Source organism: Astatotilapia calliptera, chromosome 16, assembly GCF_900246225.1.
Source record: "Astatotilapia calliptera chromosome 16, fAstCal1.2, whole genome shotgun sequence".
NCBI classification, from domain to species: domain Eukaryota; kingdom Metazoa; phylum Chordata; class Actinopteri; order Cichliformes; family Cichlidae; genus Astatotilapia; species Astatotilapia calliptera.
In genome coordinates this window covers 26,293,554-26,315,731 of record NC_039317.1, presented here as the reverse complement: position 1 = coordinate 26,315,731, position 22,178 = coordinate 26,293,554, and the positions used below count along the sequence as shown (strand labels likewise).

Here is a 22,178-nt window from a genome sequence, read left to right as displayed (position 1 = left end):
CTGACAGAAAATCGTGCCTCATCATGATTGATCAAGTCTTACTGAAAGTTAAACTTCACATGACACTCAAAGAAACTCAGAGCGGCAGCTGAGACGGGAGGTGGAGACTGTTTTGAAACACTGATCCCCGTCTCACCGTGTTCTCCTCGGATCAGCTGTTCTTGCTGTAAATGCGGCGTTAGCTGCAATTAGACAGAGTCAGCAGCTCCAAATGCGAAGAATTTCTAACATCCACCCAACTGCAGTTTTATTTTTTTGTGTTTCTGATATATTAACAGAGTCTGCTAGTCTTTTTTTAGTTCCACAGAGGGACAACTGAAATCTCTGACTCTCGCCCCAGGCTGTCCATTGGGCCTGAAACCCTCCCCCACCCTCCTCCTTTCTCCACATTCATGTACACATTCAACATGGAGGGTAGACTCAGAAGCTGACACGCCAGAAAAAGAGAGTGATGACACAGGAGAGAAAAATCTGCCACAAGGAAGATGTTGTCTTCAAGCTCTGCTGTCAAATAACGCCTAAATTTCACCCTGCACCATATGACAGACACACCAAGCTGTCCCATCCCCTCGAAACAAAAACGACTTAAACCACCAGAAAGAGAATTGTTTATGCTCCAGGGCTGCAACTGAGAAACCTTAACCCATGTATTTGTAGCTAAAAATCTCAGACATCCCCTGAACAGATTACAAAGAGGGCAGCTCTAAGGACACACTCACTGAACCATGAGTTCATATGTCCTTGTGAGAAGCAGTCTGATACAAAACGCCCACCAAAAACAACAACTACAACAACAAATGTATAAACTACAACACAGATGAAGCCTAACACCTCAGAGGAAGTCACAGTCTCTGGTCAAAAAAACAGGAGCAGTAAAATGGCCTGTATTTATATAGCGCAGTAATATTCAGCTAAAACCTCTGCAGCCACCAGGTTCACTGAAACCAGCTCTGCAAGTTTCAGCTGATTTTGCAGCTGACTCAAAAACAAAGGTGCAGGAAATCGGAACCTTTGCAGATTCACTTTCAGGACAACAGGCCCTCAGAGACCAGCTGTTTGGTCAGCCTGACCGACCAAGCGGGAGTCAGCCAGTCAGACAACGGGGAAAAACTACAATCTTTAATAAATGTGTTTGAGACGTCCCACCTGTTGCTTTTTGATAGAAGACACTGAGGTACATATAATTTATCCAGCCTAAAACTACAGAGATGTGATTTGAATTTCCACATCAGCCAGCCTCTAATGTGCTCTGCATACCAGCAGAAAGAAGCCTGAAGCAAAGGGAGGAGCACTCACCTGAACCAGAAGATGAGATCATGTTCCCGGATCTTTGGACTTCATCGAATTTGCTGAAGATTACATTCAAGCTGTAACAGAGGGACAGAGAGAAAGACAAGAATGTGAAGATAATTATGCAGATGGCACATAAAACAAAGCAGATGGGCAGCAGAAAGTAACTAAAGACCTGTTTACTGCACTATCCATCACCTCCGAGGTGAGAAGCCCTCCCTCGGCTTTCTGCTGCAGGGACCAAAATAGACCGAAACCACCACACAGATGACTAACAGGCAACGGGGCCAGAGAGAGAGCGAGCGAGAGGGGTGATGGAGGGGTGCAGAGACATATGGCCCAGTGTGAAGGAGGAACGAAGAGGACACAAAGGGAACAAAGAAGATGCCGCATCTGAATGTTCGCTGGTATCTGATATTAAACGTGAAATCACGTTTTGAGCCCGAGCTACGAAATTCTGGCGCCGTTTCAAAGAGCTTGTTCATGGCTGATTACAAGAGCGATGACCATAAATCCGATTTAGGAAAAAATAAATCATCTGGGGTGTTCAGTCATGAGCCAGAAAGTAACCTCTGCAGTGTGGATTTAGACCAAAAAGTGCACGCACACCAGCTCTACTGCAGTTCAGCTCAACTTTAAATCTGCAGCCAACTTCATAAATAATGAATCATAACAGAATATATATTTTATGTTTAAACAACCATTTATTTTACACTCTGTGCTGATTTCTGATGCTAAATCACAGGTTCACAGGTGCTCCGATGAGCTGCAGAATCATGTTTTAGGAAGGTATAATCCTTATATATGGATAATTCGATAGCAATTTAAAACCGTGGTAATATAAAGAAAAATCATCTAATTTATTTAGCATTAAAAATGGGAAATTCCTGCAGTACATCAGCCAAATCTGTAGAAACTCAATATGTGAAAAAGGCTAAATAAAATTTTATATAATTCTAATTAAAAAGAGACTCTTGAAAGTAGGGTTGCTATAAAATGTTTAATGACTTTTACATTTTACCCACTTGAACCAAACAGCGCGTGAAAATCAAGCTGTGGTTGGAACAGGGAACTAATAAAGGGCTCTCTGTTCATTAACCATCGCTCTACCGTTAATCAATGAAGGCTATCAAAGAGAAAAATTGTTAAACGGCAGCGGCCTGTTCTCTTACCGTGACTGTGGCAGGCCCTTCTTGCTGAGATCCAGCCTCACCCTCTCACCCACATGTCTGTAGATCTCCACCAGGGAGCTCATGGCTCCATCACGGACCTGGTGACCAGCATCACACAACAACATCAGAGAGGAGTCAAACAAACAGACGTTTCTATTCAGATGTTCCACAGCAGAGTCACCATGAATAAAATGATGTAGTCAACTCATCAGACAAACCAATGGGGTGAAAAAAATTACAACTTTCACCTCCAGATGGCAGCATTTAATCAGGTACTCTATATGACATCCCTAGTTAACTCACTGCACCACCTGGTGGTACAAGGTGGTGCCGGCTGGCTTAATTTAAACTTCACCTGGTGTCTCTTCAATGTTTTGGTCATAAATTACACAAAATCTTCTAAAAAGAAAAAAAAAAAAAAGAGAAGAGAGATGTCATGGTAGGCTTTACCTGACTAGTGGGGTCCCCCAGGAGGTTACATATATGAGGAACAATTTTATTGAGAGTCAGGCCTTGGGCTCCATATCTGTAAGACAAACAGATCAGAGTAATGAGCAGCGGGAAAAAAACGAGGAGACGGGAGGACACAGATTTTTAAAAATGAGGTCACGTGACGGCCCAATCGGCCTGCTCGAGCAGAACGAGCGATGGAGGGAAACTCACGTGTTCAGCGTGGCGATGAGACAAAGGCACACTCCTTCTCTGGTCCGGTTGTTTTTATGCTTGAAGCCTCCCAGCATTCGGTCCCACACGTACTGCAAAAATACACAACATCATGTACACAATGAAACAGGACTTTTTCAAGCTTTTGACTACAAGGGGCCAACAGCTGTGGCTGCAAAAAAATCATCTGTTTATAGAGGAGTCTACGGGTAGATTGCCCTGACCTCAGTAAACACTTTCCCATTTATGTATATCTTAATTGTGCCTGGTTTAAATGTTAAAAGGGAGGATTATCAATGTTATGTTCATTGGCTAACGACATGTGATTGATAAGTCGTTAGTCAATGAGTGTGCTGCGTCCTCAGGTTTATAGCTGGCTCTATTGATGCAGTTCACCCAGATGATCAATTTGAAGCTTCAGAGCAGGACTTGGACAACCAGTGGTGGATGTCACCATGGTAACTTCTTTCTTTTATGCTGTCTGTGCTGGAGACCCTGGGTGTAACACCTTTCTAACAAGGTCAACCACTGGCATCCTGCCGGCCACCTGCCAGCCCCCAGCTTCCACTGCAGGAAGTCTGCGGGTGCAGACGGGTGTGGCAGCAGACTTTCACACCCAGTGAGACCCCCAAGCTCACCACAGAGTAAACAAGTGAGAACTAAAGCCGACATCCATCTGAATTTGAGCTAATGCATGACCGCCTGAACTGTCTTAGAAAAAGTGAGCGTGTTACCTGCGGATTGGCGGTTTGTTCCATGATCTTTAGCAGCAACGTTTGGTCTGTTTCTCGCACCTGATCTTTGGCATCTCCCAATCGATCAATAAGGCTGGGCAGAACTGAGTGAGAAAAGAAAATATGAGTTATTTATTGGTACTTAACGATGGTGAAATGGCTCAGTTGAACAGGACGTTTTGTCAAGTTATTCTCATGCAAAGTAAGAGCAGATGAAGTGATCAACAGCACTCAACAGAAACTTGGTGAGAAGAGGTGAGAACAGTAGTTTGAAACTCTGAAACGAAAGCTTTTGATTTTTCACACATTTAAATTCAGGGGAGGATGCACTGAGAAACTTAGGTCATGTCCACACTAATACGTTTTCGTTTGAAAACGCATCTTTTTCTTTTTCTGGAAAGCGGAGGCTTTGGCCTTCTGTCCACACTGAGACGGCGTTTTTGGTCAAGGAAAACGCAGCGTTTTGAAAACGCCCTCCAAAGCAAATACATTTGAAAATGCAGTTTTCGCGTCCCAGTGCGGACAGTGAACCCGGAGCCTTTTCAAAAACGATGACACATTTTAGTCATGTGATGCAGTCATGTGACCAATTAAACTAAGATAGCAGAGGGCATTATACAGCAGTTTTGTTTGCTCTCAATTTTGACAGCCCTATTAAAGATTAATATCAGTTTGTACATGCTCCAGATAGCTTTTCTTCAAATTCTTTAATTCTCACTCGCTTTTGCAACTTTGTACTTTTGTGTTACTCGACATGTTTCAAAGAGCCTGAAAAAAATAAAATACAAAATACAAAAATACAAAATATGTTTTGTTTGATATTTGTCGATGTGTTTAAATGTGGATGAAGATTCATCCTGAGGGGACTGGGGCAAATAATGAGAGACACTGAGAGTCAACTTCGCTCAATATCAATCAGTATGCAATATTAACATTAAAATACATAAAAACTAAAAACTGAAAGTAAACTTAACAATTTTTAATTAGATAATGCAAACTAACTTTAATTTATAAAGATAATGACAAATGAATAGACTGAGTTTCACTGGTCAGGGTTTTTTTTTTTTTTAATTCAAGCATTTGAAATAATATAGAGAAAAGCTCTGACTTCACTTCAACTCGATCAGATTACCACTTTAAAAATCCAACATTAAATAAAACATTAAATTCGCATCAAAGATTGAAATTTGAGTCTTACCTGTTCCCACCTGGGCTCTAAATCGCTCCTGTAACCTTGTCACTAAGGCAGATAAGAGGTCCAGGCCGAGCAGCGCCACCTGGTGGAGACAAAATGAAATGCACACATTAAATACAATTTAATGTAAAAAATAAAACAAAAACAAAAATCATCACAGAAATCTTAAACATATACAATTACATGTAAATATTTCTTTTACATTTAATAGAAAAAATGAAATCAGAATGAGGAATTTATCAACAAAGAAACACTCGACACAGGCCTGGGTGTGAAAAGGGGTGGGGTTAAAACAACAAACTGTGTGCACCATGACTCGGGGTACACACTCACAACACTGACCTGTAACACAGGCCCTGCCTCTTGCAACTTTCCTTGTCATGGGGTGAGAGAACTGCTCAAGGAACGCTTAGTGAGAGCAGTCCAGCTGACACCGTAACAACAACAACACACACGCATCGCCTGGCGAATGTCCAGGGTTTGGTGCACTTTTTGGAAACCCAATTACTGTGTGCAACAATAATAAAACAACGAGTAAAACAGCAAAGCAACAATGGCTGCTGCAATCTGCTGGGAGCAAAGATCCTACTGGGGAAACTTCAATATTAATCATCTCAGGATGAAGTTTAATCTGTACAGAGAACCTTTTTTTGTCTCAGCATGTCAGTACAGATGAATTATTTTAATGAAACTGCATAAAAAGTGCTGTTTAATTTTATAAATATGAAGAAAAGGCTTGTGATCCACACATTAACCCTGGAGAATTGATTCTGTTCCTCTGGATGTTACTGTTTCACTGGGACAAATGTTTCTTCACTCATCCAGTTTACTTTTACAGTTTCAGCTGACTGCAGGTTTCCTCAACAGTATAAACAGTACATTTGCATAACCAGCACCACTGACTAACAATTAGTTTCTTGATCATTAATATGCAAATTGTAATGAACCTTCATCAGTGGCTATGCGCACCATTTACAGAAAGCTGGGAAATGGCTGCAATCCCGTCACTGTAAGATGGTGAAGTATATACTCCTCAGTTCCGAGATGGTCTTTCCCTCTTCTACCGGAATGGCCTCTATTAAATTTTTTGTATTTCCTCTATTTTAATTCAAATGTAAGTTACATTTTATAACATAATCCCAACCATGAGTGAGAGGTGTTGCAGAGGGGGCGGGGACCTCCACTAACTGAACAACCTCATTCACCCCCAACTGGACGGCAGATTTCCACACCTCCATGAGCCTGGTTTGGCTGGAGGTTTCTTCCTTTATAAAGGGAGTTTCTCCTTGCCATTGTCGTCAAACCGGTTGCTCATAAGGGGTAATTTGATTGTTGGGGTTTTGTCTGTTTTCTTGTATTATTGCAGGGTCTTTACCTTACATAATAAAGTGCTTAGAGCCAACTGCTGTTGTGATTTTTCTACCAGCAAATTTACTGGGAACATAAGAGAATTTTAACACCTTAATTTAATTGTCTTTAATTTAGGGCTGTTTTAAAGACCTGCAGGAATCCTACCCTTAAAACCACCGAACTACAAAGTGCTCTTCCCTTTATATTTTCCTCAGTGTCTCCAATGGATGCCTCTCCCCTGCTGCAGGCAGAAGTCCTGGTTATCTGCAGCTCTAATCCTCAGATCAGCCTCTTTGTTCTGCAGCTGGAGAGAATGACGGTAATTAGACTGACGACAGGCCCCACACGAAGAGAGAAACCCTGCACAGGAACGCAAAACAGGTTCACTTGAGCTCTTTCTTGGAGTCATAGCTGGAGGTAAAGAGTCTTTTCTGGAAAATTGAATTACACAAGGAACGCCAAAGAAGAACGTGGTCCAGTCCAGGACAGACAGGCTCCGCCTCTTTGCAGACAGATGGCTAACTCTCTTTCTGCTGCCACCCACATCCAGAGCCCCCAAAACATACACACACACACACACACACACACACGCATGTATATCTCTATTTCACCCCCACCCTGAAGGCTCTGGACCCAAATCTCTCAGACATCATCCCTTCCAAATTCCCAAATCCTCCAATCCGACATGCTCGGCTCTAGTTTCTTCCCCTCCTCTTATCTGCTGCATTTCAATCCTGACAGTGTGTCAGCAAATGTCCACACTGTAAGAAAAATTCTCATCTGAGTGTCCCTTTGCTAACCTTAAAACACAGTTAAAAGAAACTCTGTTGGGGTGAAAAATAAGGTCACACAGTGAGAAAACTAGAAACGTAAAGTAACGTAAAGTAATCCGACCCCCTTAAAGCACAAGGCTGGGCCACTTGGTTTACTGTTTTCTAAGAAACCACCAAAGGCAACAGCAGCACAGCTGCATGGGGACAGCATAATTTTTACATGCTGACACTGTAAAATAAGATAGCTGAAACTGGCGCAGGGCATCAGCGTTGCACGTCCCCTCATGTTGAGTTTTAATATGTTTTGAGTTTGTGGATTTAATTTATTTAGTCTGACAGTAAAAGAAAAGAGCTGATTTTTCCTAATTTACAATGTAAAAGCAGCAGTTTTAAAAAAATGTGTCCATGCATCAAGGGCACAAAACTGTGGCCTACTTTTCACGCACAGTCCAGGTCACACTATTGCACAGCAGTGCGGGATAACAGGGATTTGCACAGGCTAAACTTTATTAATATCACAAAGAAAGAAACAACCACCTCACTAACAGGTAAGAAAAGAAAAGAAAAAACTAAAGACCAGCAGAAAAATTACAATAAGCAACATAAACCATGCGATAAATAACCAATAACTTTCAAACCCTAACCAAAGTAATACTCCACATAACAAAACAGCAACCCTAAACAGAATGATGTCATCACAAGCACTACAAGCTGCAGTTCCTCTAACGTCCACCAGGTGCTCCAGCAGTTCTCACAGACTTTACATTACAAATAAACATGCTTACAGCTGGATACAAAAATATGTTTTTTGTCTCTATGCCTAACCCTTTGTAGCACCAGACTATTTTCCCTTCCTGAGATTGTACCACAGGTTTTTCTTCCTGTAAAAAGAATGTTTTTCTTTCCCAGAGTCGCCAAGGGTGTGGTCATACCTGGTTGTCAGGTTGTTGGGGTTTTCTCTCTTTTACCTTATAGTATAAAGCACGTTGAAGTGACTGTTGTGAGATTGAATGACAAATGAAGCTGAACTGCACTAAATTGAAATGGAATTGATCTGAAATTCAATAATGTTAAAGGCAACAAGGGCTGTGCCATAACACTTGGTCTGTCATAATAACCACATACATTTTTATGTGATAGGAAAGTGTCATATCGTAATATTGTTACCATAGCAGCGACATCCATTTACATTCCCTAGTGTGCATAACAACTGCTAGAGGTGGAAACAATAAATGTGTTTTACCACTTGAGACAAAAACGCACAGCTGAGTACAGCCGGGCTACAAAGGAGGAGATGATGATGAGCAACCCTCCGCGCGTCGCTGGAGTACTCGCTAGTGACACTCCATATGACTCCAAAGCAAATGGTGGATGGAAATTAATGATTCGGTCACAGGGAGAAAAAGCAGGACTTTAAACATCTGGTTAAAAAGCTCAATCCAGCATACAAGATCCCAGGTAGAAAATATGTTCCAGCTTTATTCTATGACAATATTGTGCAACCATTGAAAGGATTACAAGGTTCAACTAATTTAGTTATTGTTCAGTTAAAGTGTTAATCAGTTATTTTATACTTTTATAATACTGTGTCGCTATAGTGCTGCTGGCACATAGTTTCAGAAGATCATCATCATCATCATCTATATCGCCCACCCCTGTAGGCCACTTAAAAAAAAAACAAACAAAAAAAACAACTGAGTTTCTAAAGATTTTCAGCACAGGCAAAGGTCTCTGAGCAGTAAAGCTACCCAGCTGGAGCTGAATGTCAGCTCAGTTCACACAGCTGCAAGACGAGTGGCTTCTTTCAAAATCTGAGCTCACAATGAAGGTTCAGACTTGAAGCATTTGTGGCAGTTAGTGGTCAGACCGTGACGCGTGTTTACCTCAGCTCAAATATGCACCCTGCCGTCACTGAAAGCAGTTTCAGCCTCGCTCGATATTTACTCTGTCAACATGCACGTGTTGGTTTAGCTTTCCATTCACTGAGATGCTGCTTCATGAAGCAAAGACAGCAAATCTCCCAATGTTTACATGATTTCAGGGGCAACCCGTGAGTATGAAGATTTTATTGATCACTAAGGTCTGGATACTCAATCCATGTGCTGTCTGATACATCTGGCGGGCTGGGTGGTTTTGTACATGATAAAAATGCGGAAAAAAATTATTATAGTAAATAAATCATGTGGAAATGTGGTAAGTAAAGTAAAACAAAACACGGGATGCATATTTAGGTTAGAAAACTAGCGAGGGGCAGTAAACTTTAGAAGTCCAGTCAGTTTGTTTCCTGATCATGTAAAAGAAAAAGTTCAGAAAGGACTCTTGGATCAGGCTGTGATCAAACTAACCCACTAGCATCAAGCCTCGTTCAGAGGAACACGAGTGCCTCTTCATCGTCATCCGAGTGGCTGGAAAAACCCGGCAACCCACAACTGGCCACTCTGATGTGGAGAAGCCTTTAAATTAAATCAAGAATTTCTCTCAACTCGCCATCTCATTACCAGTGGAAACACTACACACGGACACACACACACACATGCAGCAACCTGTAAAGACAAGCAAAACTCAGACATCGATCAAACTCCTCAAAAATGAGCCGTGTCCCTCACACACGGAAAGCCGGATCATTTTCCAGCTTTGTAATTATATACAGCATACCTGTCCCTCCCTCCCAGCCTCCTGCTCTGTAATCACCACATTCTCATGTCTCTCACAGTGCCATAAATCAAGAACTTTTGTCTTTACTTGGTCTACCTTTCAGCTTAAACTCTAACTGTAGCTTACAGGTCTGTTTTCTGGATGCAGCTGCAGGTCAGAGATGAGCGCAGCTGACATTTATGGCTTCATTTTTAAGCTGCTGATGAGCATTAACATTTGAGTCCTTTTGATAGTTTGTTTATCAAAGCTGTATCTGTGCTGCAGGCTGAAGAACAACGACAGACAGTGCTGCATGCAAACACAGCGCAGAATGAGAAGTTCTGATTCCCGGCATGCAAATAGCCTCTCTGTTGAGGTTTGCAGGGAACAGGCAAGCTGCACAGGGAAGATGGTGCTCAATTTAAATCAGTCATTATTTAAAGTTTTTCAAAAACAACACCCTGTTTTCTGTATGACAGACAGGACACCTGTCCAGGGTGTACCCCACCTATCATCCTATGGTAGCTGGGATAGGCTCCAGGCACTACATAAGCGGAAGAAAATTGATGGATTGCAAAAAAACAATACAACCAAAAAAAAAAAAAAAAAAAGCCCATAAAAATCAAGACATGAGAGTGAAGACTGAATCAACCAGAATTAACAAATTAAATTACATTAACTTTGAACTACTCTGTCTATATTTCTCGTTACAGCTATTGCACAAGTTTACTCCTCTGGCAGATATGCATCTCTTCTAATTCCGTCTGATTTCATAATGATATAATAATATAATCTCTCCAACAGTTTGAAAGGAGATGATTTGATGCTCTGTATGCTGAAATTAATTCAATTGTAAATTGTTATTAAGTGCATTTTAATAAATAGTCTATTTGCTGGTTCAGCTGATCCATTAATAACCGGCTGCCCTCCACAAGGCAGATAATGCATCGAGCTATCAAGGAACAACACAACAAATAAAATTCTGTTTGATTCAAGAGACCTTTATTGTTATGCAGCATTAAAATAGTTTTATTAATACGCATCAATATCAAAGCCTCCATCTGGATGATGAGTTGTTATAAAGGAGGGTATCAGCTACAGAGACCAAACCTGGTTTTTGTATTAAGCTGTAAGCATGTTTATTTCTGCAGTAAAGTTGGGCATTTTAAAATGTCAGTCTGTGGGGACTGACTCACTGCTGGAGCCTCAAGTGGAAATATTGTAATATGAGGAAGTCATATTTAAATGCACAAGTTTACATAAAGTCAAAGAGAATGGAAAAATCCAAGAATGCTGAAATCATGATGAACTGTGGACCCACCAGAAGTGGGTTTAAACATGGCTGTTTCACCTTTTAATGGCTTTCACAGAGTCTCAACTGTTGCCAGTGTGTTTCTTTGAGCGAGCTCAGTTGTTGCTGCTGCTGCTTTTAGTAATTCGCCTGTGGCAAAAGGGACTCATGAGCACCTCAGCCCGCGTCACTGCCTGTCCCGTGGTTAGCGTCTGATAGACCTCAGCTCTACCTTTGGGACACTGCAAAATAAACACCAGTCGCACCAAGACCAAAGAAGAAGATTTTGGTTTGTTAGAGTCAGAAAAGAAGAAGAGTCTTTTCTAAAATAAAATGCAGCTTTAATAAAAGCTGCTATTTGACCTCTTCAGAGTTTATAGTTACTAACTGTTTAACAGAGGGTTTAATTAGTAATGACAGTCTGTGATATAAAAGATGGAAGTAGCGAATAGGCTTAAAATAATAATAACAATAATAATAATGTATACTTAGTGAATCAGTGGGCAGCCACTGGGCGCCCGGGGAGCAGTGTGTAGGGACGGTACCTTGCTCAGGGGTACCTCAGGGTAGCTGTTCAGTGGATTTGAATCCCCGACCCCGGCCACCACTCTACCTACTAAGCTATCCCTGCCCCCAGATTAAGATTAAGCTTTAAACCTGCATTCCTCCTAATGTCCAACAGGGGGCAATTTCTTTGTTGCAAAAGTTTGGAAATTCACTGCTAACATTTCTGATCTTAGGAAACACCTTCCTGACTCAGTTGCTAGTTTCAGGTCTCACTGAATAAAATAGGATATTCTAGAGACTGTTTTCATTGAAGTCATAAAGGACCGTGAATTTTTTTCTACTCTTGGATCTGTATGATGTCACTGGGGAAAAGCCCCACCCACATGAATAATCATTTTGAACTATGCAAAGTTCAAAAATCATGCAAAGCTGCTCTAGAGGACTCCAAGAATAAAAAATATTTAGATGGAAATGAGGACAATAGGTCGCCTGCATATTATTCCACACATGCAGACTGGGAGTGTCCCAGTTCAACCACAGGCTCATACAGGCGGGGCCAGACTCATCTAAACAATTTCCAACATGCACCAGATACAGTAACAGAGTGGGAGTGATTAACTGTGATGCTATGCCACCATTTGGAGTTTGCGGTGATTAGCCAGCAGTGACTCAGCAGCACTCAGCAGAGCTCAGGACTCCGGGCAGGGTGGCAACTGGATGATGGAGCTGTGCAGTAAACTCTTATTACAGCCGAGAGCCAACAGCACTTGTAATACAGAGCACATTTAAAGACGCACAGACACAACGCTCTTTCACGGTTCACTTCCTCCTGAGATGGCGCTTCATACTCGAATTGCTGCAGTGAAAACACTGAAATGGGAGCATCCTCCTCCGGACATACTGCCACTGACACTAATACATGCTTCGCTCAAGTTCAAACATGCTTTATGCTTTACGTGAAAGAGTGGAGCCACTAATTACAGGGAAAAATAACAACAGAAACAGCAGTAATAGTGTTTGGCCTCCAAAGAAGTGTCAGAGCTTTTTGTTACAAATGATCACGTCTGTTTAAATCTCCTTAAATCATGATCAGCAAATTTATGTAATAGACACTGAGAACAGAAATCTGTGTCCTTTATTTCTTTAATGGGGTTATAAGGCCAAAATGCCTGAACCTTATTTAAGTATAATAGCAATCAAATGAAAATTGAAAACAGTTTTATCATTTGTAAATGCTAAAAATCAGCTGCAGACAAAACTCAAGGTTATAGATTAGACACATTAAAGTAAAAATAAAACAGCAACTTCTTTGCAAATAGGAAAAACATTGGTTTGCCAGTGATTGCACTGAATTGTCTTGCATTTGGTGAACAACTGCAAGTAGTTTTAGTGAAAAACTGGTTGTCCAGAGGGTTTGATTGCACATGTTGCTAGGTGGGAGGCAACCTGTCGCCAAACAATTGTTGCTCGATTTGCACTGCAAACGCTCTCTGCTAGATTGGTGAAGCTTTGCAAATAAGAATCATCTAATTTATTTGCACCAAAGAATGCAACTCACATGCGATGCTGTCTCTTACATTGTGAGATCTGTCTCTGACAGCTGGTTATGTCCTGCATAGATTCCTTTATAAAAGCAAGGTTGAGCACCTGTGTCCTTGTTTTTGAAGCCAACATTTCACAGACTGCAAATTCACTGCTAACGTTAGGTTAAATAATTTTGATGGTGTTGTTACAATAAATGTTTACTGAATGCTGCAGCCCCTGAAGGCTCCACAACACTGTTTAATATAACATAATTCCTCCACTAATGACTGGCTCTATTCATCCATACATAGAAAACAGATCTCGAGATTTTAATAACCAACTTTGAAGGAAAAAGGGCAATAAAAACAACATCCAAAATACAGCAGGAAGTAAATTGAAAGAAGGATGGGACTAAACACACACAGATAAGGCACATATTTTATCTCTTAGAATTAGAATTTATAAGCTAACCTTAATTAAATAAAATAAAAAAATAAAATCCTTTAATTTCACTCACTAAAACTGGAGCTTAGCCTTCTTGGACCGTCTGTTAGTACAAAGTTACTCCATTGCAAGTTTTTCTAGTTTTAAAGTGTTTGGACAATGGAGTGTTTGAAAATTTCACACAATCTACTTGTGCTATACTCTTTTAAACGTGTTTAATACACACATAGTCAAATACCAAAACAGACGTCAAACACGAGTAGAGACAGAGCGGAGTTTTGCCTAAGCACACCAGACTCCAAAAAAGAAACCCAGTTTGACACACACCTCAGCCAATCACGGCTCTCCGATCGGCTGCATGTGATATCAGGAATAAACAAACAGTGGAGCTGCAGCTCGGCGCTGTTTCTCAGAAGAAAGAGAGGAGCGAGCTGGAGGCCAAACAGAAGAAAACTCATCAGGTGGAAAATGAGCTGATGTCCTGGCACACGGCGTTAATCAGCATCAAAACGTTTCTAGCTCATTTACTGCGCTAGTTTTAACGACACTTGATGGAAGGCTGTGTGAAAAGGAGCTCAATTTCCTCCTTGAAGGGCTGGAATACGAGCAGACAGACACACTAACTTGGTTGGGTGTGGGCGGAGATATTTTTCCTGCTAACTCCAACTTGTTTAGAGACGAGATCAATTTCGATTCTTGGACTCCACAAGAGTAGCTTTGCATAATTCGCAGTTCACAATAATCCTTCTTTATCTGATACTTGGCCTCAGTCTATCCTATGTAGCAAGTGGGTGGATGAGAGATGACCACAAAAAGGGTGATCCCCTCTCTATGACCCCTATGACATATGAGTTAGGAAACAGCAGATATATATGACAGAAAATAAAAGAAATGCTTTAATATGAAACTGCTAATTTCACATTTACATAATAGCTGAATAAATCTACAAACTGGATAAATAACAGATTAGTTTTGGTTGCACTTTGCTGTGTATTCTGGGCCTGAAATGAAATATTTAAACCTCTAACACAAAGTTAGTGTCATCCATAAAATGCTGTGACACCTGCCAGGCAGGACAGAGGAGGACATCACTCTACCAGCAGAGGCAGCGAACTGTCAGGACGAACAAACTCAAAGAGCTGACTCAGTGTGTCGCCGTGGGGCTGCAGGCACACAACAACACGGGGCTGCAGTTTGGACTGATCAAAGTTAAATTACAACCACAAAGGCCCACTGTGGAAACAGAGGGACAACAGGCCAACAGCATCTGCACACATCTGTCTACATTTAATACAATCATCAGATGGAACTACATTAAAGTTTATTAATTGGAGCTCTTGCACTGGAACTGAAAGTTTGGATCGGCACATCCATAAATTAAACACAACATTTTTTTTTTTTTTAATCTTCAAAAAGTGTAATTGTTTTCGTTCTCCAGTGTTATGGTGCTTATTCGCAGGCTGCAGTTACTTATTCATAATGATTTTATTTCTTTTGTGTGCTCTACTAAAAACATAGATATTAAATATTTTACCTTATGAATCCACTTTATTGTATGTATTTTATTTAGCTTTTTACTTTCTCAGCTCATTTAACGTGTAGTTGTAGTTTTGAATTTTACCTTAATGAGTTACACATTTATTCTACTTTACTGAAGATATTTTCTTAGAAGTTTTGGCTGCTGTAACATAGAAATTTACCAATATTGGTGATAAACACAATCAATACTTATATCTTCAGTTCATTATTCATAGAGTCTTAAAGAACGGTGTTTAGCAACATTATGAACAAGCAGTCTTATTATGGATGGTGAGAGCATTCACCTGAGCACTCATATGAACATCATGGATTCTGTTACATGAATATAAAGAAGATGCACAACAGTGAAATCCAACAGAGCAGATGTGTGTTGTTCATATTAATCATTCAGCACAAGCCAAATCACCTTCACAGCAGTGCAGTACTTTTATATTAATGTAAATGCAGATTATATCCATGGCAGTACTATGACATTGACTTTAACAGGACTGCCAAGCTCCAAATATAGCTCCATGTATTATTGAACCGCATTCAGAGACAAGGAGAGCAGAGAAATGTTACTAATGAATAATTCAGTTAAACTGATTATGTGTATTCCACTTTATTGTTCTCTCAGAGTGCGACATTTCTTCTTCTGGAGCCAAAGCAGCTGATGATGGTGCTGCTTCTCCACGTTAGTCCATCGACAGGTAGATCACTGTGCAGGAAATTTAAGAAAAATAAGAAACAATGTTTGCTGTAAGCGAGTGTATTTGGTACATGCAGGTTTCCAGGGAATTACCCGAGGCAACAAATGCTAATCTGAGTGATCCACTCACCTGAAGGTGAACTCGACTGCTTCAATCTTCACGTGACCTAGCATGGTATATCTCTACATTTCTGCTGCTCTCTGGACTGAGGCCAGCCGAAGGTAGGTACAAAGAAGGGCACTATAGGTAAAATACCATCAAAAACTTAAAAAAAAAAAAAAAAAACAGTGGCTGCATTAAAAGTTTGGTTGGAAAAAAAAATGTTCCCAAAAATTTGAGAAAAAAGTTTTAACTTAGAATTCAGACTACGAGCAAACAACACCTTTAGCGACTAGCTTAACAGTAGCACATAGACGACATCATAAAGCGGGACCAGATCTATACAGACATCTCAAATCCTGCCAGAAGGTGGCGTCTGCCACTGCCTGGGCTGTGTATAACCCCTCAAAATAACCCTCCTCATCCGTTTCCTGATGTCTGACAGCATCGAGCAAGATTATTACAAGCACCCCTATGGTCCTCACATCACAACAGTATGGTCCAAACAGTTAAACACTAGAGAAAGTAGGAAAAGATCCACAGTGAAAATTTGATGACCTACGTTGTTTAATCACTGAGGGAAAAATTTCAGTGACATTAAAAGTCTGTTATTAAGCTGACCTGCTCTGCAATCCTGTAAAATGTGTGCAACGTCATCATAACACAGAAAAACAGGGTGGCAAGCTGACATAACTTGACCATACAATGACTTTATTTAAGATTTGATGCATCATTTCATTAAAAGCATTTCTCTGGCTTTCCTCTCCCTCAGCTGTAGAGGTTTTTCTGGGTTTTCTGTCCATATCACAGCATGACGAAGCACATTAGTCTGTGGCTTCCTTCCTAGGCTAGGCTGACTCAGCAGAACAAATGGCCTAACTGATAACCAGATACAGATGTTGGACAGAGTCGAGCAGATCGAAGGAAGCAAACACTGTTAAAACTAGGCCGTTGAAAGCAGCACAGCAGCCGAAACTTTGTATTTACATGTAGCACAAATTACTGCTTTTACATCAATTCAACAAATATCTGGATTCTTTCCAAGTACCACAGATGCTCTCAGTGTTTCAGTACCCCTCTTCACCTTCCCAACATTAACAGTGAGTTACATTAGCGTAGAAGTTAACCTCGAAATTGAGTTAACTAATCAATCAACCTTTGTGGACACAGGCCCTCACCTACGGTTTCGTGGGTTCAGTTAGGAAAAATTGTCAAAAAAAGGAGTTCCGTGATAGAGTTCAGCGTTTTATGACTCTAAATGAGCCTCTGGTGGGGATAAGTTTACACTGAAGCACATTTTATTAGCATATACTAAAGGCAATGAGGCAGTGTTCGTTAATTTATTCAGACTTTTTTATGCTGGTTCCAAAAATGTTTCAGTGCATGAAGAACTCAGAAACACCCTCTGAAAATGATGCTGGGCAATCAGACGCTGCGTTGAGACGACTCAGGACTGTACAGCAGATCTGTGCTGCTCAAGTTTTCTTTAAGGTGATGCTTTGCCTGATGAACTTTCAAACTCACAGATCAAGCTCTGGTATGTTGTTCCACTTCCAAATACTTCAGCCCAGTCTAGCAGGTAATACACAGATCAAAGAGCTGACTTTCACCTTACTGAAGGGCGTCTCCTCTGACTGACTGCTGCACTGATCATGATGCAAGTCCTGAAGCAGAGGCTGAGATATTTTCTGCCACGTGCTGCACTGCAACACTAGAGTCACAACGTTACAATGGACAGCAAACTGCAGGCACAACATCACAGTCCACACCCGCTGGCCGCTTTATGAAATAACTTGTGAAGGTGGAGCGTGGGAGGAGGCAGCCTTAAGGGCCTGAATGTTGCTACTCAAGCCACAGTTGACCACAGTTCAGGTTCAGAGCTGTAGTCAGATAATAAGCCTTTTCCTCTAGTACCTACTTGGCTCAACTTGGTTTTGGTTTTTTACCATTTCAATTAAGTACCACTTGGGCACATGGAGTCGTTATAGCAACACAGCCAAACACAGCCAAAATCATTTGCATGCGACGCAAATGTCACAACAAAGGAGGACTTGAGACGATGGTATACCTGCTGCTGTGTATGGCTATTTGTCAGACTCGTGGCCACTGTGCTGTCTTTTGTGTAGCCAGTTTCCCCATTGCTGGCTTTCAAAAATGGCAGGCACTTTCATGACTCATCGAGTGATGAGTGACACCAGTTGGTGGCTCAGATCACCTCAGATCGTTTGGAACAGCTGCAAAGTAGGTACTAGAAAAAGGTAACTGGTACCTGGTAGAAAACGAGTTGAGGCGTGCTGTGCCGAGTAGGGCTGCCACGATTAGTCGACTAGTCACGATTACATCGACTATCAAAATCGTCGATGACTAATTTAATAGTCGACGCATCGTTTGAAGCTTTGTAAGATCCCAAAAGACGCAGGAATAAGTACTAGGATTTAAGAGTGTAATAACGGACTGAAACAGAAGATGGCAGCACTGCATGTACAAGGATGCCAAACCCCGAAGAAGAAGACTGTGTCCCAGAATTCATAGCGCAGCCCTGCTCAGTTTCCAGCAATGGCAGCAGCTAGTTAGTTTTAATGTTACTCTTATTATTCTTTCTGGATCACAAAATAAACGTTTAACATATTTTCAGGCAGGAATGTAGCTGTGTAAACTTCAAATAGCTGCTCAGTTTATCAAGACACCACATATTTTCAAAAGCGCTCCGACGTTGTCGGAGACGTCTGTTACCCACTAGCTCGATAGCTAGGTTCAAGGCTCACTAGACCCGGTGAAAACACCGGACTCCTGGCAAATCGTTTTCAAACCCACCGCCGTCTTTCGCTACTCAGGTTAAACATGATATATAAGTCACTTAGATAACTTAAAAATGTTATTGTTTGGCTTTTTTTCAGTATTTTATTTGTTTCTGAGTAAATCGGTTTGGCTGAGATTAAAGTTATAGTTTTTACACAGCTGAATAAATGTCAAGCAGACAACTGATTACCAGAAGTGTGAGATGCTCGAGAATATACTCCGGTGTCCCGTTATATTTTAGATAGCAAGGTTTTTATTAAACTTCACCGAAACAATCTAAACTATAATTTTGTCTTTATTTTTACTTAGCACATACCTTAAACACTTAAAGCTGTAAGCTAATGATAGTTATATAAGACCAGATGCATGCTGGTGCAATAAGCTGTACGTTTTACGTTCATGATCTGATTAGTCGACTAATCGCAAAAATAATCAGTGACTAGTCGACTATCAAAATAATCGTTTGTGGCAGCCCTAGTGCCGAGCTGACCCGAGTAGGTACTAGTGGAAAAGAGCTGCATTCAGCTGCTACCCGAGTTTGTGTTTAAGGCAGCGGTTCTCAAACTTCTTCTGTTAGTCCCATTTCAGAAACTCTAAAACAGTTCCTACCCCACAATCCAATTAGGGCTGCTGCTATTGATTATTTTAGCAATCAAGAACTAAGATTGATTGATTGATTAATTGATTAATTCTTAGTAAAATACAAAAATAGTTCTGACAGCATTATAACTCTAGGACAGGGTAGATTTGGCGCGCTGTTACGTGAATGTGTTTTTGTTGGGAGGAAGACCAAAGAGCTAAACTGGCTTCCACTGAAAATGATTTGAAATCTTCCCATTTGTTTATGAAGCCACATAAACAAATGGGAACATATTTCTTATTCATTTCTTCTTTGAATCTCTGTCAGACATGTTTTTTCTCTCCGGCTTCTACTATAAATCTGCTTCACGTGTACGTTTGAAAATATACAAAGATCATTAAAAACCAGACTGTAAGTCAGACGTATGAAACCAGGTTTATTCCAGTTTCAGGAACATAAAGAATCACTTTGAATATGTCAGTGTTTCAGCTGAAACAAACTCATTGACGTTCAGCTGATCAGTGCCTGAAGGGTAGCTTATGAGGAACAAACATAGAGAAGGCCTCTTTTCTTACAGCTTTAACACACTCCAACTTCCTCCTAGGCAGGAGGACGACGTGGTTAAGGTGGCTGGCTCAGTGAGTGCTTTATCTGCACGGCCTCAGGTGTGACTGCGCACTCAGCGCGGTGCCACCTGATAATTGTTGGAAGACAAAGTAAGATGGCTGCATTACTGCAAGGCTCTCATCAACCTTTAAGTGGTTTACTTCCTCGCTTTATGTAATTTTGCTGAGCCTTCTTTCTCTCAGATGTCACCATCAGATAGGGCTGCACGATTTTGCATAAAATGAGAATCATGATTTTTTGGCTTAGAATTGAGATCACGATTCTCTTTTCCAATATAACTATTTATTGCACTTATTTACTGCACATCAACTTCGTAACAGTTGAGACTGAACATAAAAACAATAACTAAACATAAAAACAACAAATGTCTCAAATTTTGTGGTTTCCGCAAAATGTTGTACTGCTTGAAATGCAGTCTCCACCGTTGCTCGACACTGTGTGTATAGAGCAGGTAGTGCAACAATAGAAAAATAGTTGCGGGACGACACTGTGTAGCGTTTGTCTAGGGTGTTGATCGTTTTCCTGAATCCCTCGTTTTGCACAGTGTTGATGGGAGCCATATCTTTGGTCAGGTGATAAGTGATAGCCTCCGTAATTTCTTTGTGCCTGCAGAAGTTCGACGTGTATAGGGAAGCGCTGTATAAGGTTCCCGTTATTGATGTTTGGGTGGTTGACCGGGACGGATTTTCTCCTGTCACTTTCTCGTCATCCCTGACGTGTTCTCCGTTGTTTTTTCCCTGCTAATTTTAGCATCACACGGCACAGCTTCTGTATCACGTGGTATAAGGCTCCGCCCTTGTCATTTGTTGAGCAGGAAGAGTGAGCGCTTGTTTTCATGCAGATTACGTCCCGGATCAAAATGCGGTACAATCGTCGTCGTCTTTTGTTTTGTTTTTTTAAATCGTTGTCATTTGGAAATGAAATCGCACATAAGTATGAATCGAGATCGCGATTTTCTAACAATTAATCGTGCAGCCCTACCATCAGACTCTTTGTTGACCTACACTGGTTTGATTAGCCAATGAACAAACTACCCAGCACACATTTAGTTTCATTTTTTAAAGATTATTTTATTGTTCTCTTAACTTTTTTAGCAATACATTGTGCAAGTTTTTGTAGTCACTGTTGGTACTGAGCAGTAATGTCAGTAACTGGGTTTAAACCTCTGGGAGAATAAAGGCTCAACTAGTAGCCATGGTTGATGGCTTTTTTTTTTTTAGTTGGGTGGTGGAAGAACCGGAGTAATAGTGGGAACAAAAAGAGTCCTGATGTCAAAGAAGTTTAAAATAGTTAAAGAAAGCTGAGAGTGATGGAAATGACCAGCAACCCCCGAGGTCATAAAATGAAGCTGTAGCGCAAAAAGGTGCAGTTCCTCTAATGTCCTCATGAGGCTCAAGCTTCTGCTGAATCAGTTCCATAGACTTCCATGTTAAAATATCTGAAAACGGCAAAAGTGAACATGTTTACAGCCTGATATGAAAAACTTTTTGGGTTTCAGCTAATTTTTCCCCCAGCTAAAATTAGTGAGAGCGATGTGTTCTCAGTACTGCAAATACTCGGGTGTGCTTTAGGCGAGGCAGCCGCCTGGATGTCGTTTACATCTAAAGCCACACGGTTTCTTTACTCAGGAGACCGACTGATCTGAATTAATCTGTTGAACAGTGTTTGCTTCTATCAGGTTAGAAAAGCTCAGAAATGCAGAGCGTATGTGAAAACAGCTTCAGCAAACTTTAGGTCATACAAAGCACCTTTTTAAACTACTCACAGCAATTAGAGCTGCCACGATTAGTCGACTAGTCACGATTACATTGACCATCAAAATCGTCGACGATTAATTTAATAGTCAACGAGTCAGTTGAGGCTTTGTAAGATCCTGAAAAGAGTGTAATAACGGAGTGAAACAGAAGATGGCAGCAATGCATCTACAAGGATGCCAGCTGCTATTAAACGCCAAAGAAGAAGGAGCAGTCTCCAGCTGTGTCCAAATTCATGGGCCTTCGGAGGCCGCACTTGTAGGCCGATTACGTTACAGCGACGCGGCGAAGGCTGTCCAAATTCGTAGACTGCTCTAAATACGGCCGACAAACATGATCTAGTAGTCACTTAGATAAATTAAAAAATTTCTTGTTTGGCTTTTTTCAGTATTTTATTTGTTCCAGAGTAAATCAGTTTGGCTGAGATTAAGTTATAGTTTTCAACTGGCTGAATAAATGTCAAACAGAAAACTGATTAAACAGAAGTGTGAGATGGTAGAATTTACTCCAATGT

At 40.9% G+C, this 22,178-nt stretch overlaps 1 protein-coding gene and 1 non-coding gene across 25 annotated transcripts in view; one reads left to right on the top strand and one right to left on the bottom strand.

Annotated features, from left to right (window-relative positions):
* clasp1a (cytoplasmic linker associated protein 1a) overlaps nt 1–22,178 on the bottom strand; it is a 98,643-nt gene that overhangs the window by 63,604 nt on the left and 12,861 nt on the right. For 23 of the 24 annotated variants that reach the window (XR_003269959.1, XM_026144801.1, XM_026144808.1 and 20 more), the window contains exons 3-8: nt 5,058–5,136; nt 3,860–3,963; nt 3,126–3,217; nt 2,913–2,988; nt 2,463–2,560; nt 1,297–1,367 (exon numbers count right to left, since the gene is read on the bottom strand). Coding sequence is in view for 23 of the 24 variants with exons in the window: in XM_026144801.1 (XP_026000586.1) it covers nt 1,297–1,367; nt 2,463–2,560; nt 2,913–2,988; nt 3,126–3,217; nt 3,860–3,963; nt 5,058–5,136 (520 nt within the window). In the remaining variant the exon portion in view is untranslated. Of the gene's footprint in view, nt 1–1,296; nt 1,368–1,465; nt 1,522–2,462; nt 2,561–2,912; nt 2,989–3,125; nt 3,218–3,859; nt 3,964–5,057; nt 5,137–22,178 lie in introns of those variants that run through there. The other variant, XM_026144823.1, reaches the window with a different exon arrangement.
* LOC113008546 (U4atac minor spliceosomal RNA) lies at nt 5,423–5,554 on the top strand. Its single transcript, XR_003270038.1, has one exon. It is a non-coding gene; the product is annotated as a U4atac minor spliceosomal RNA (small nuclear RNA).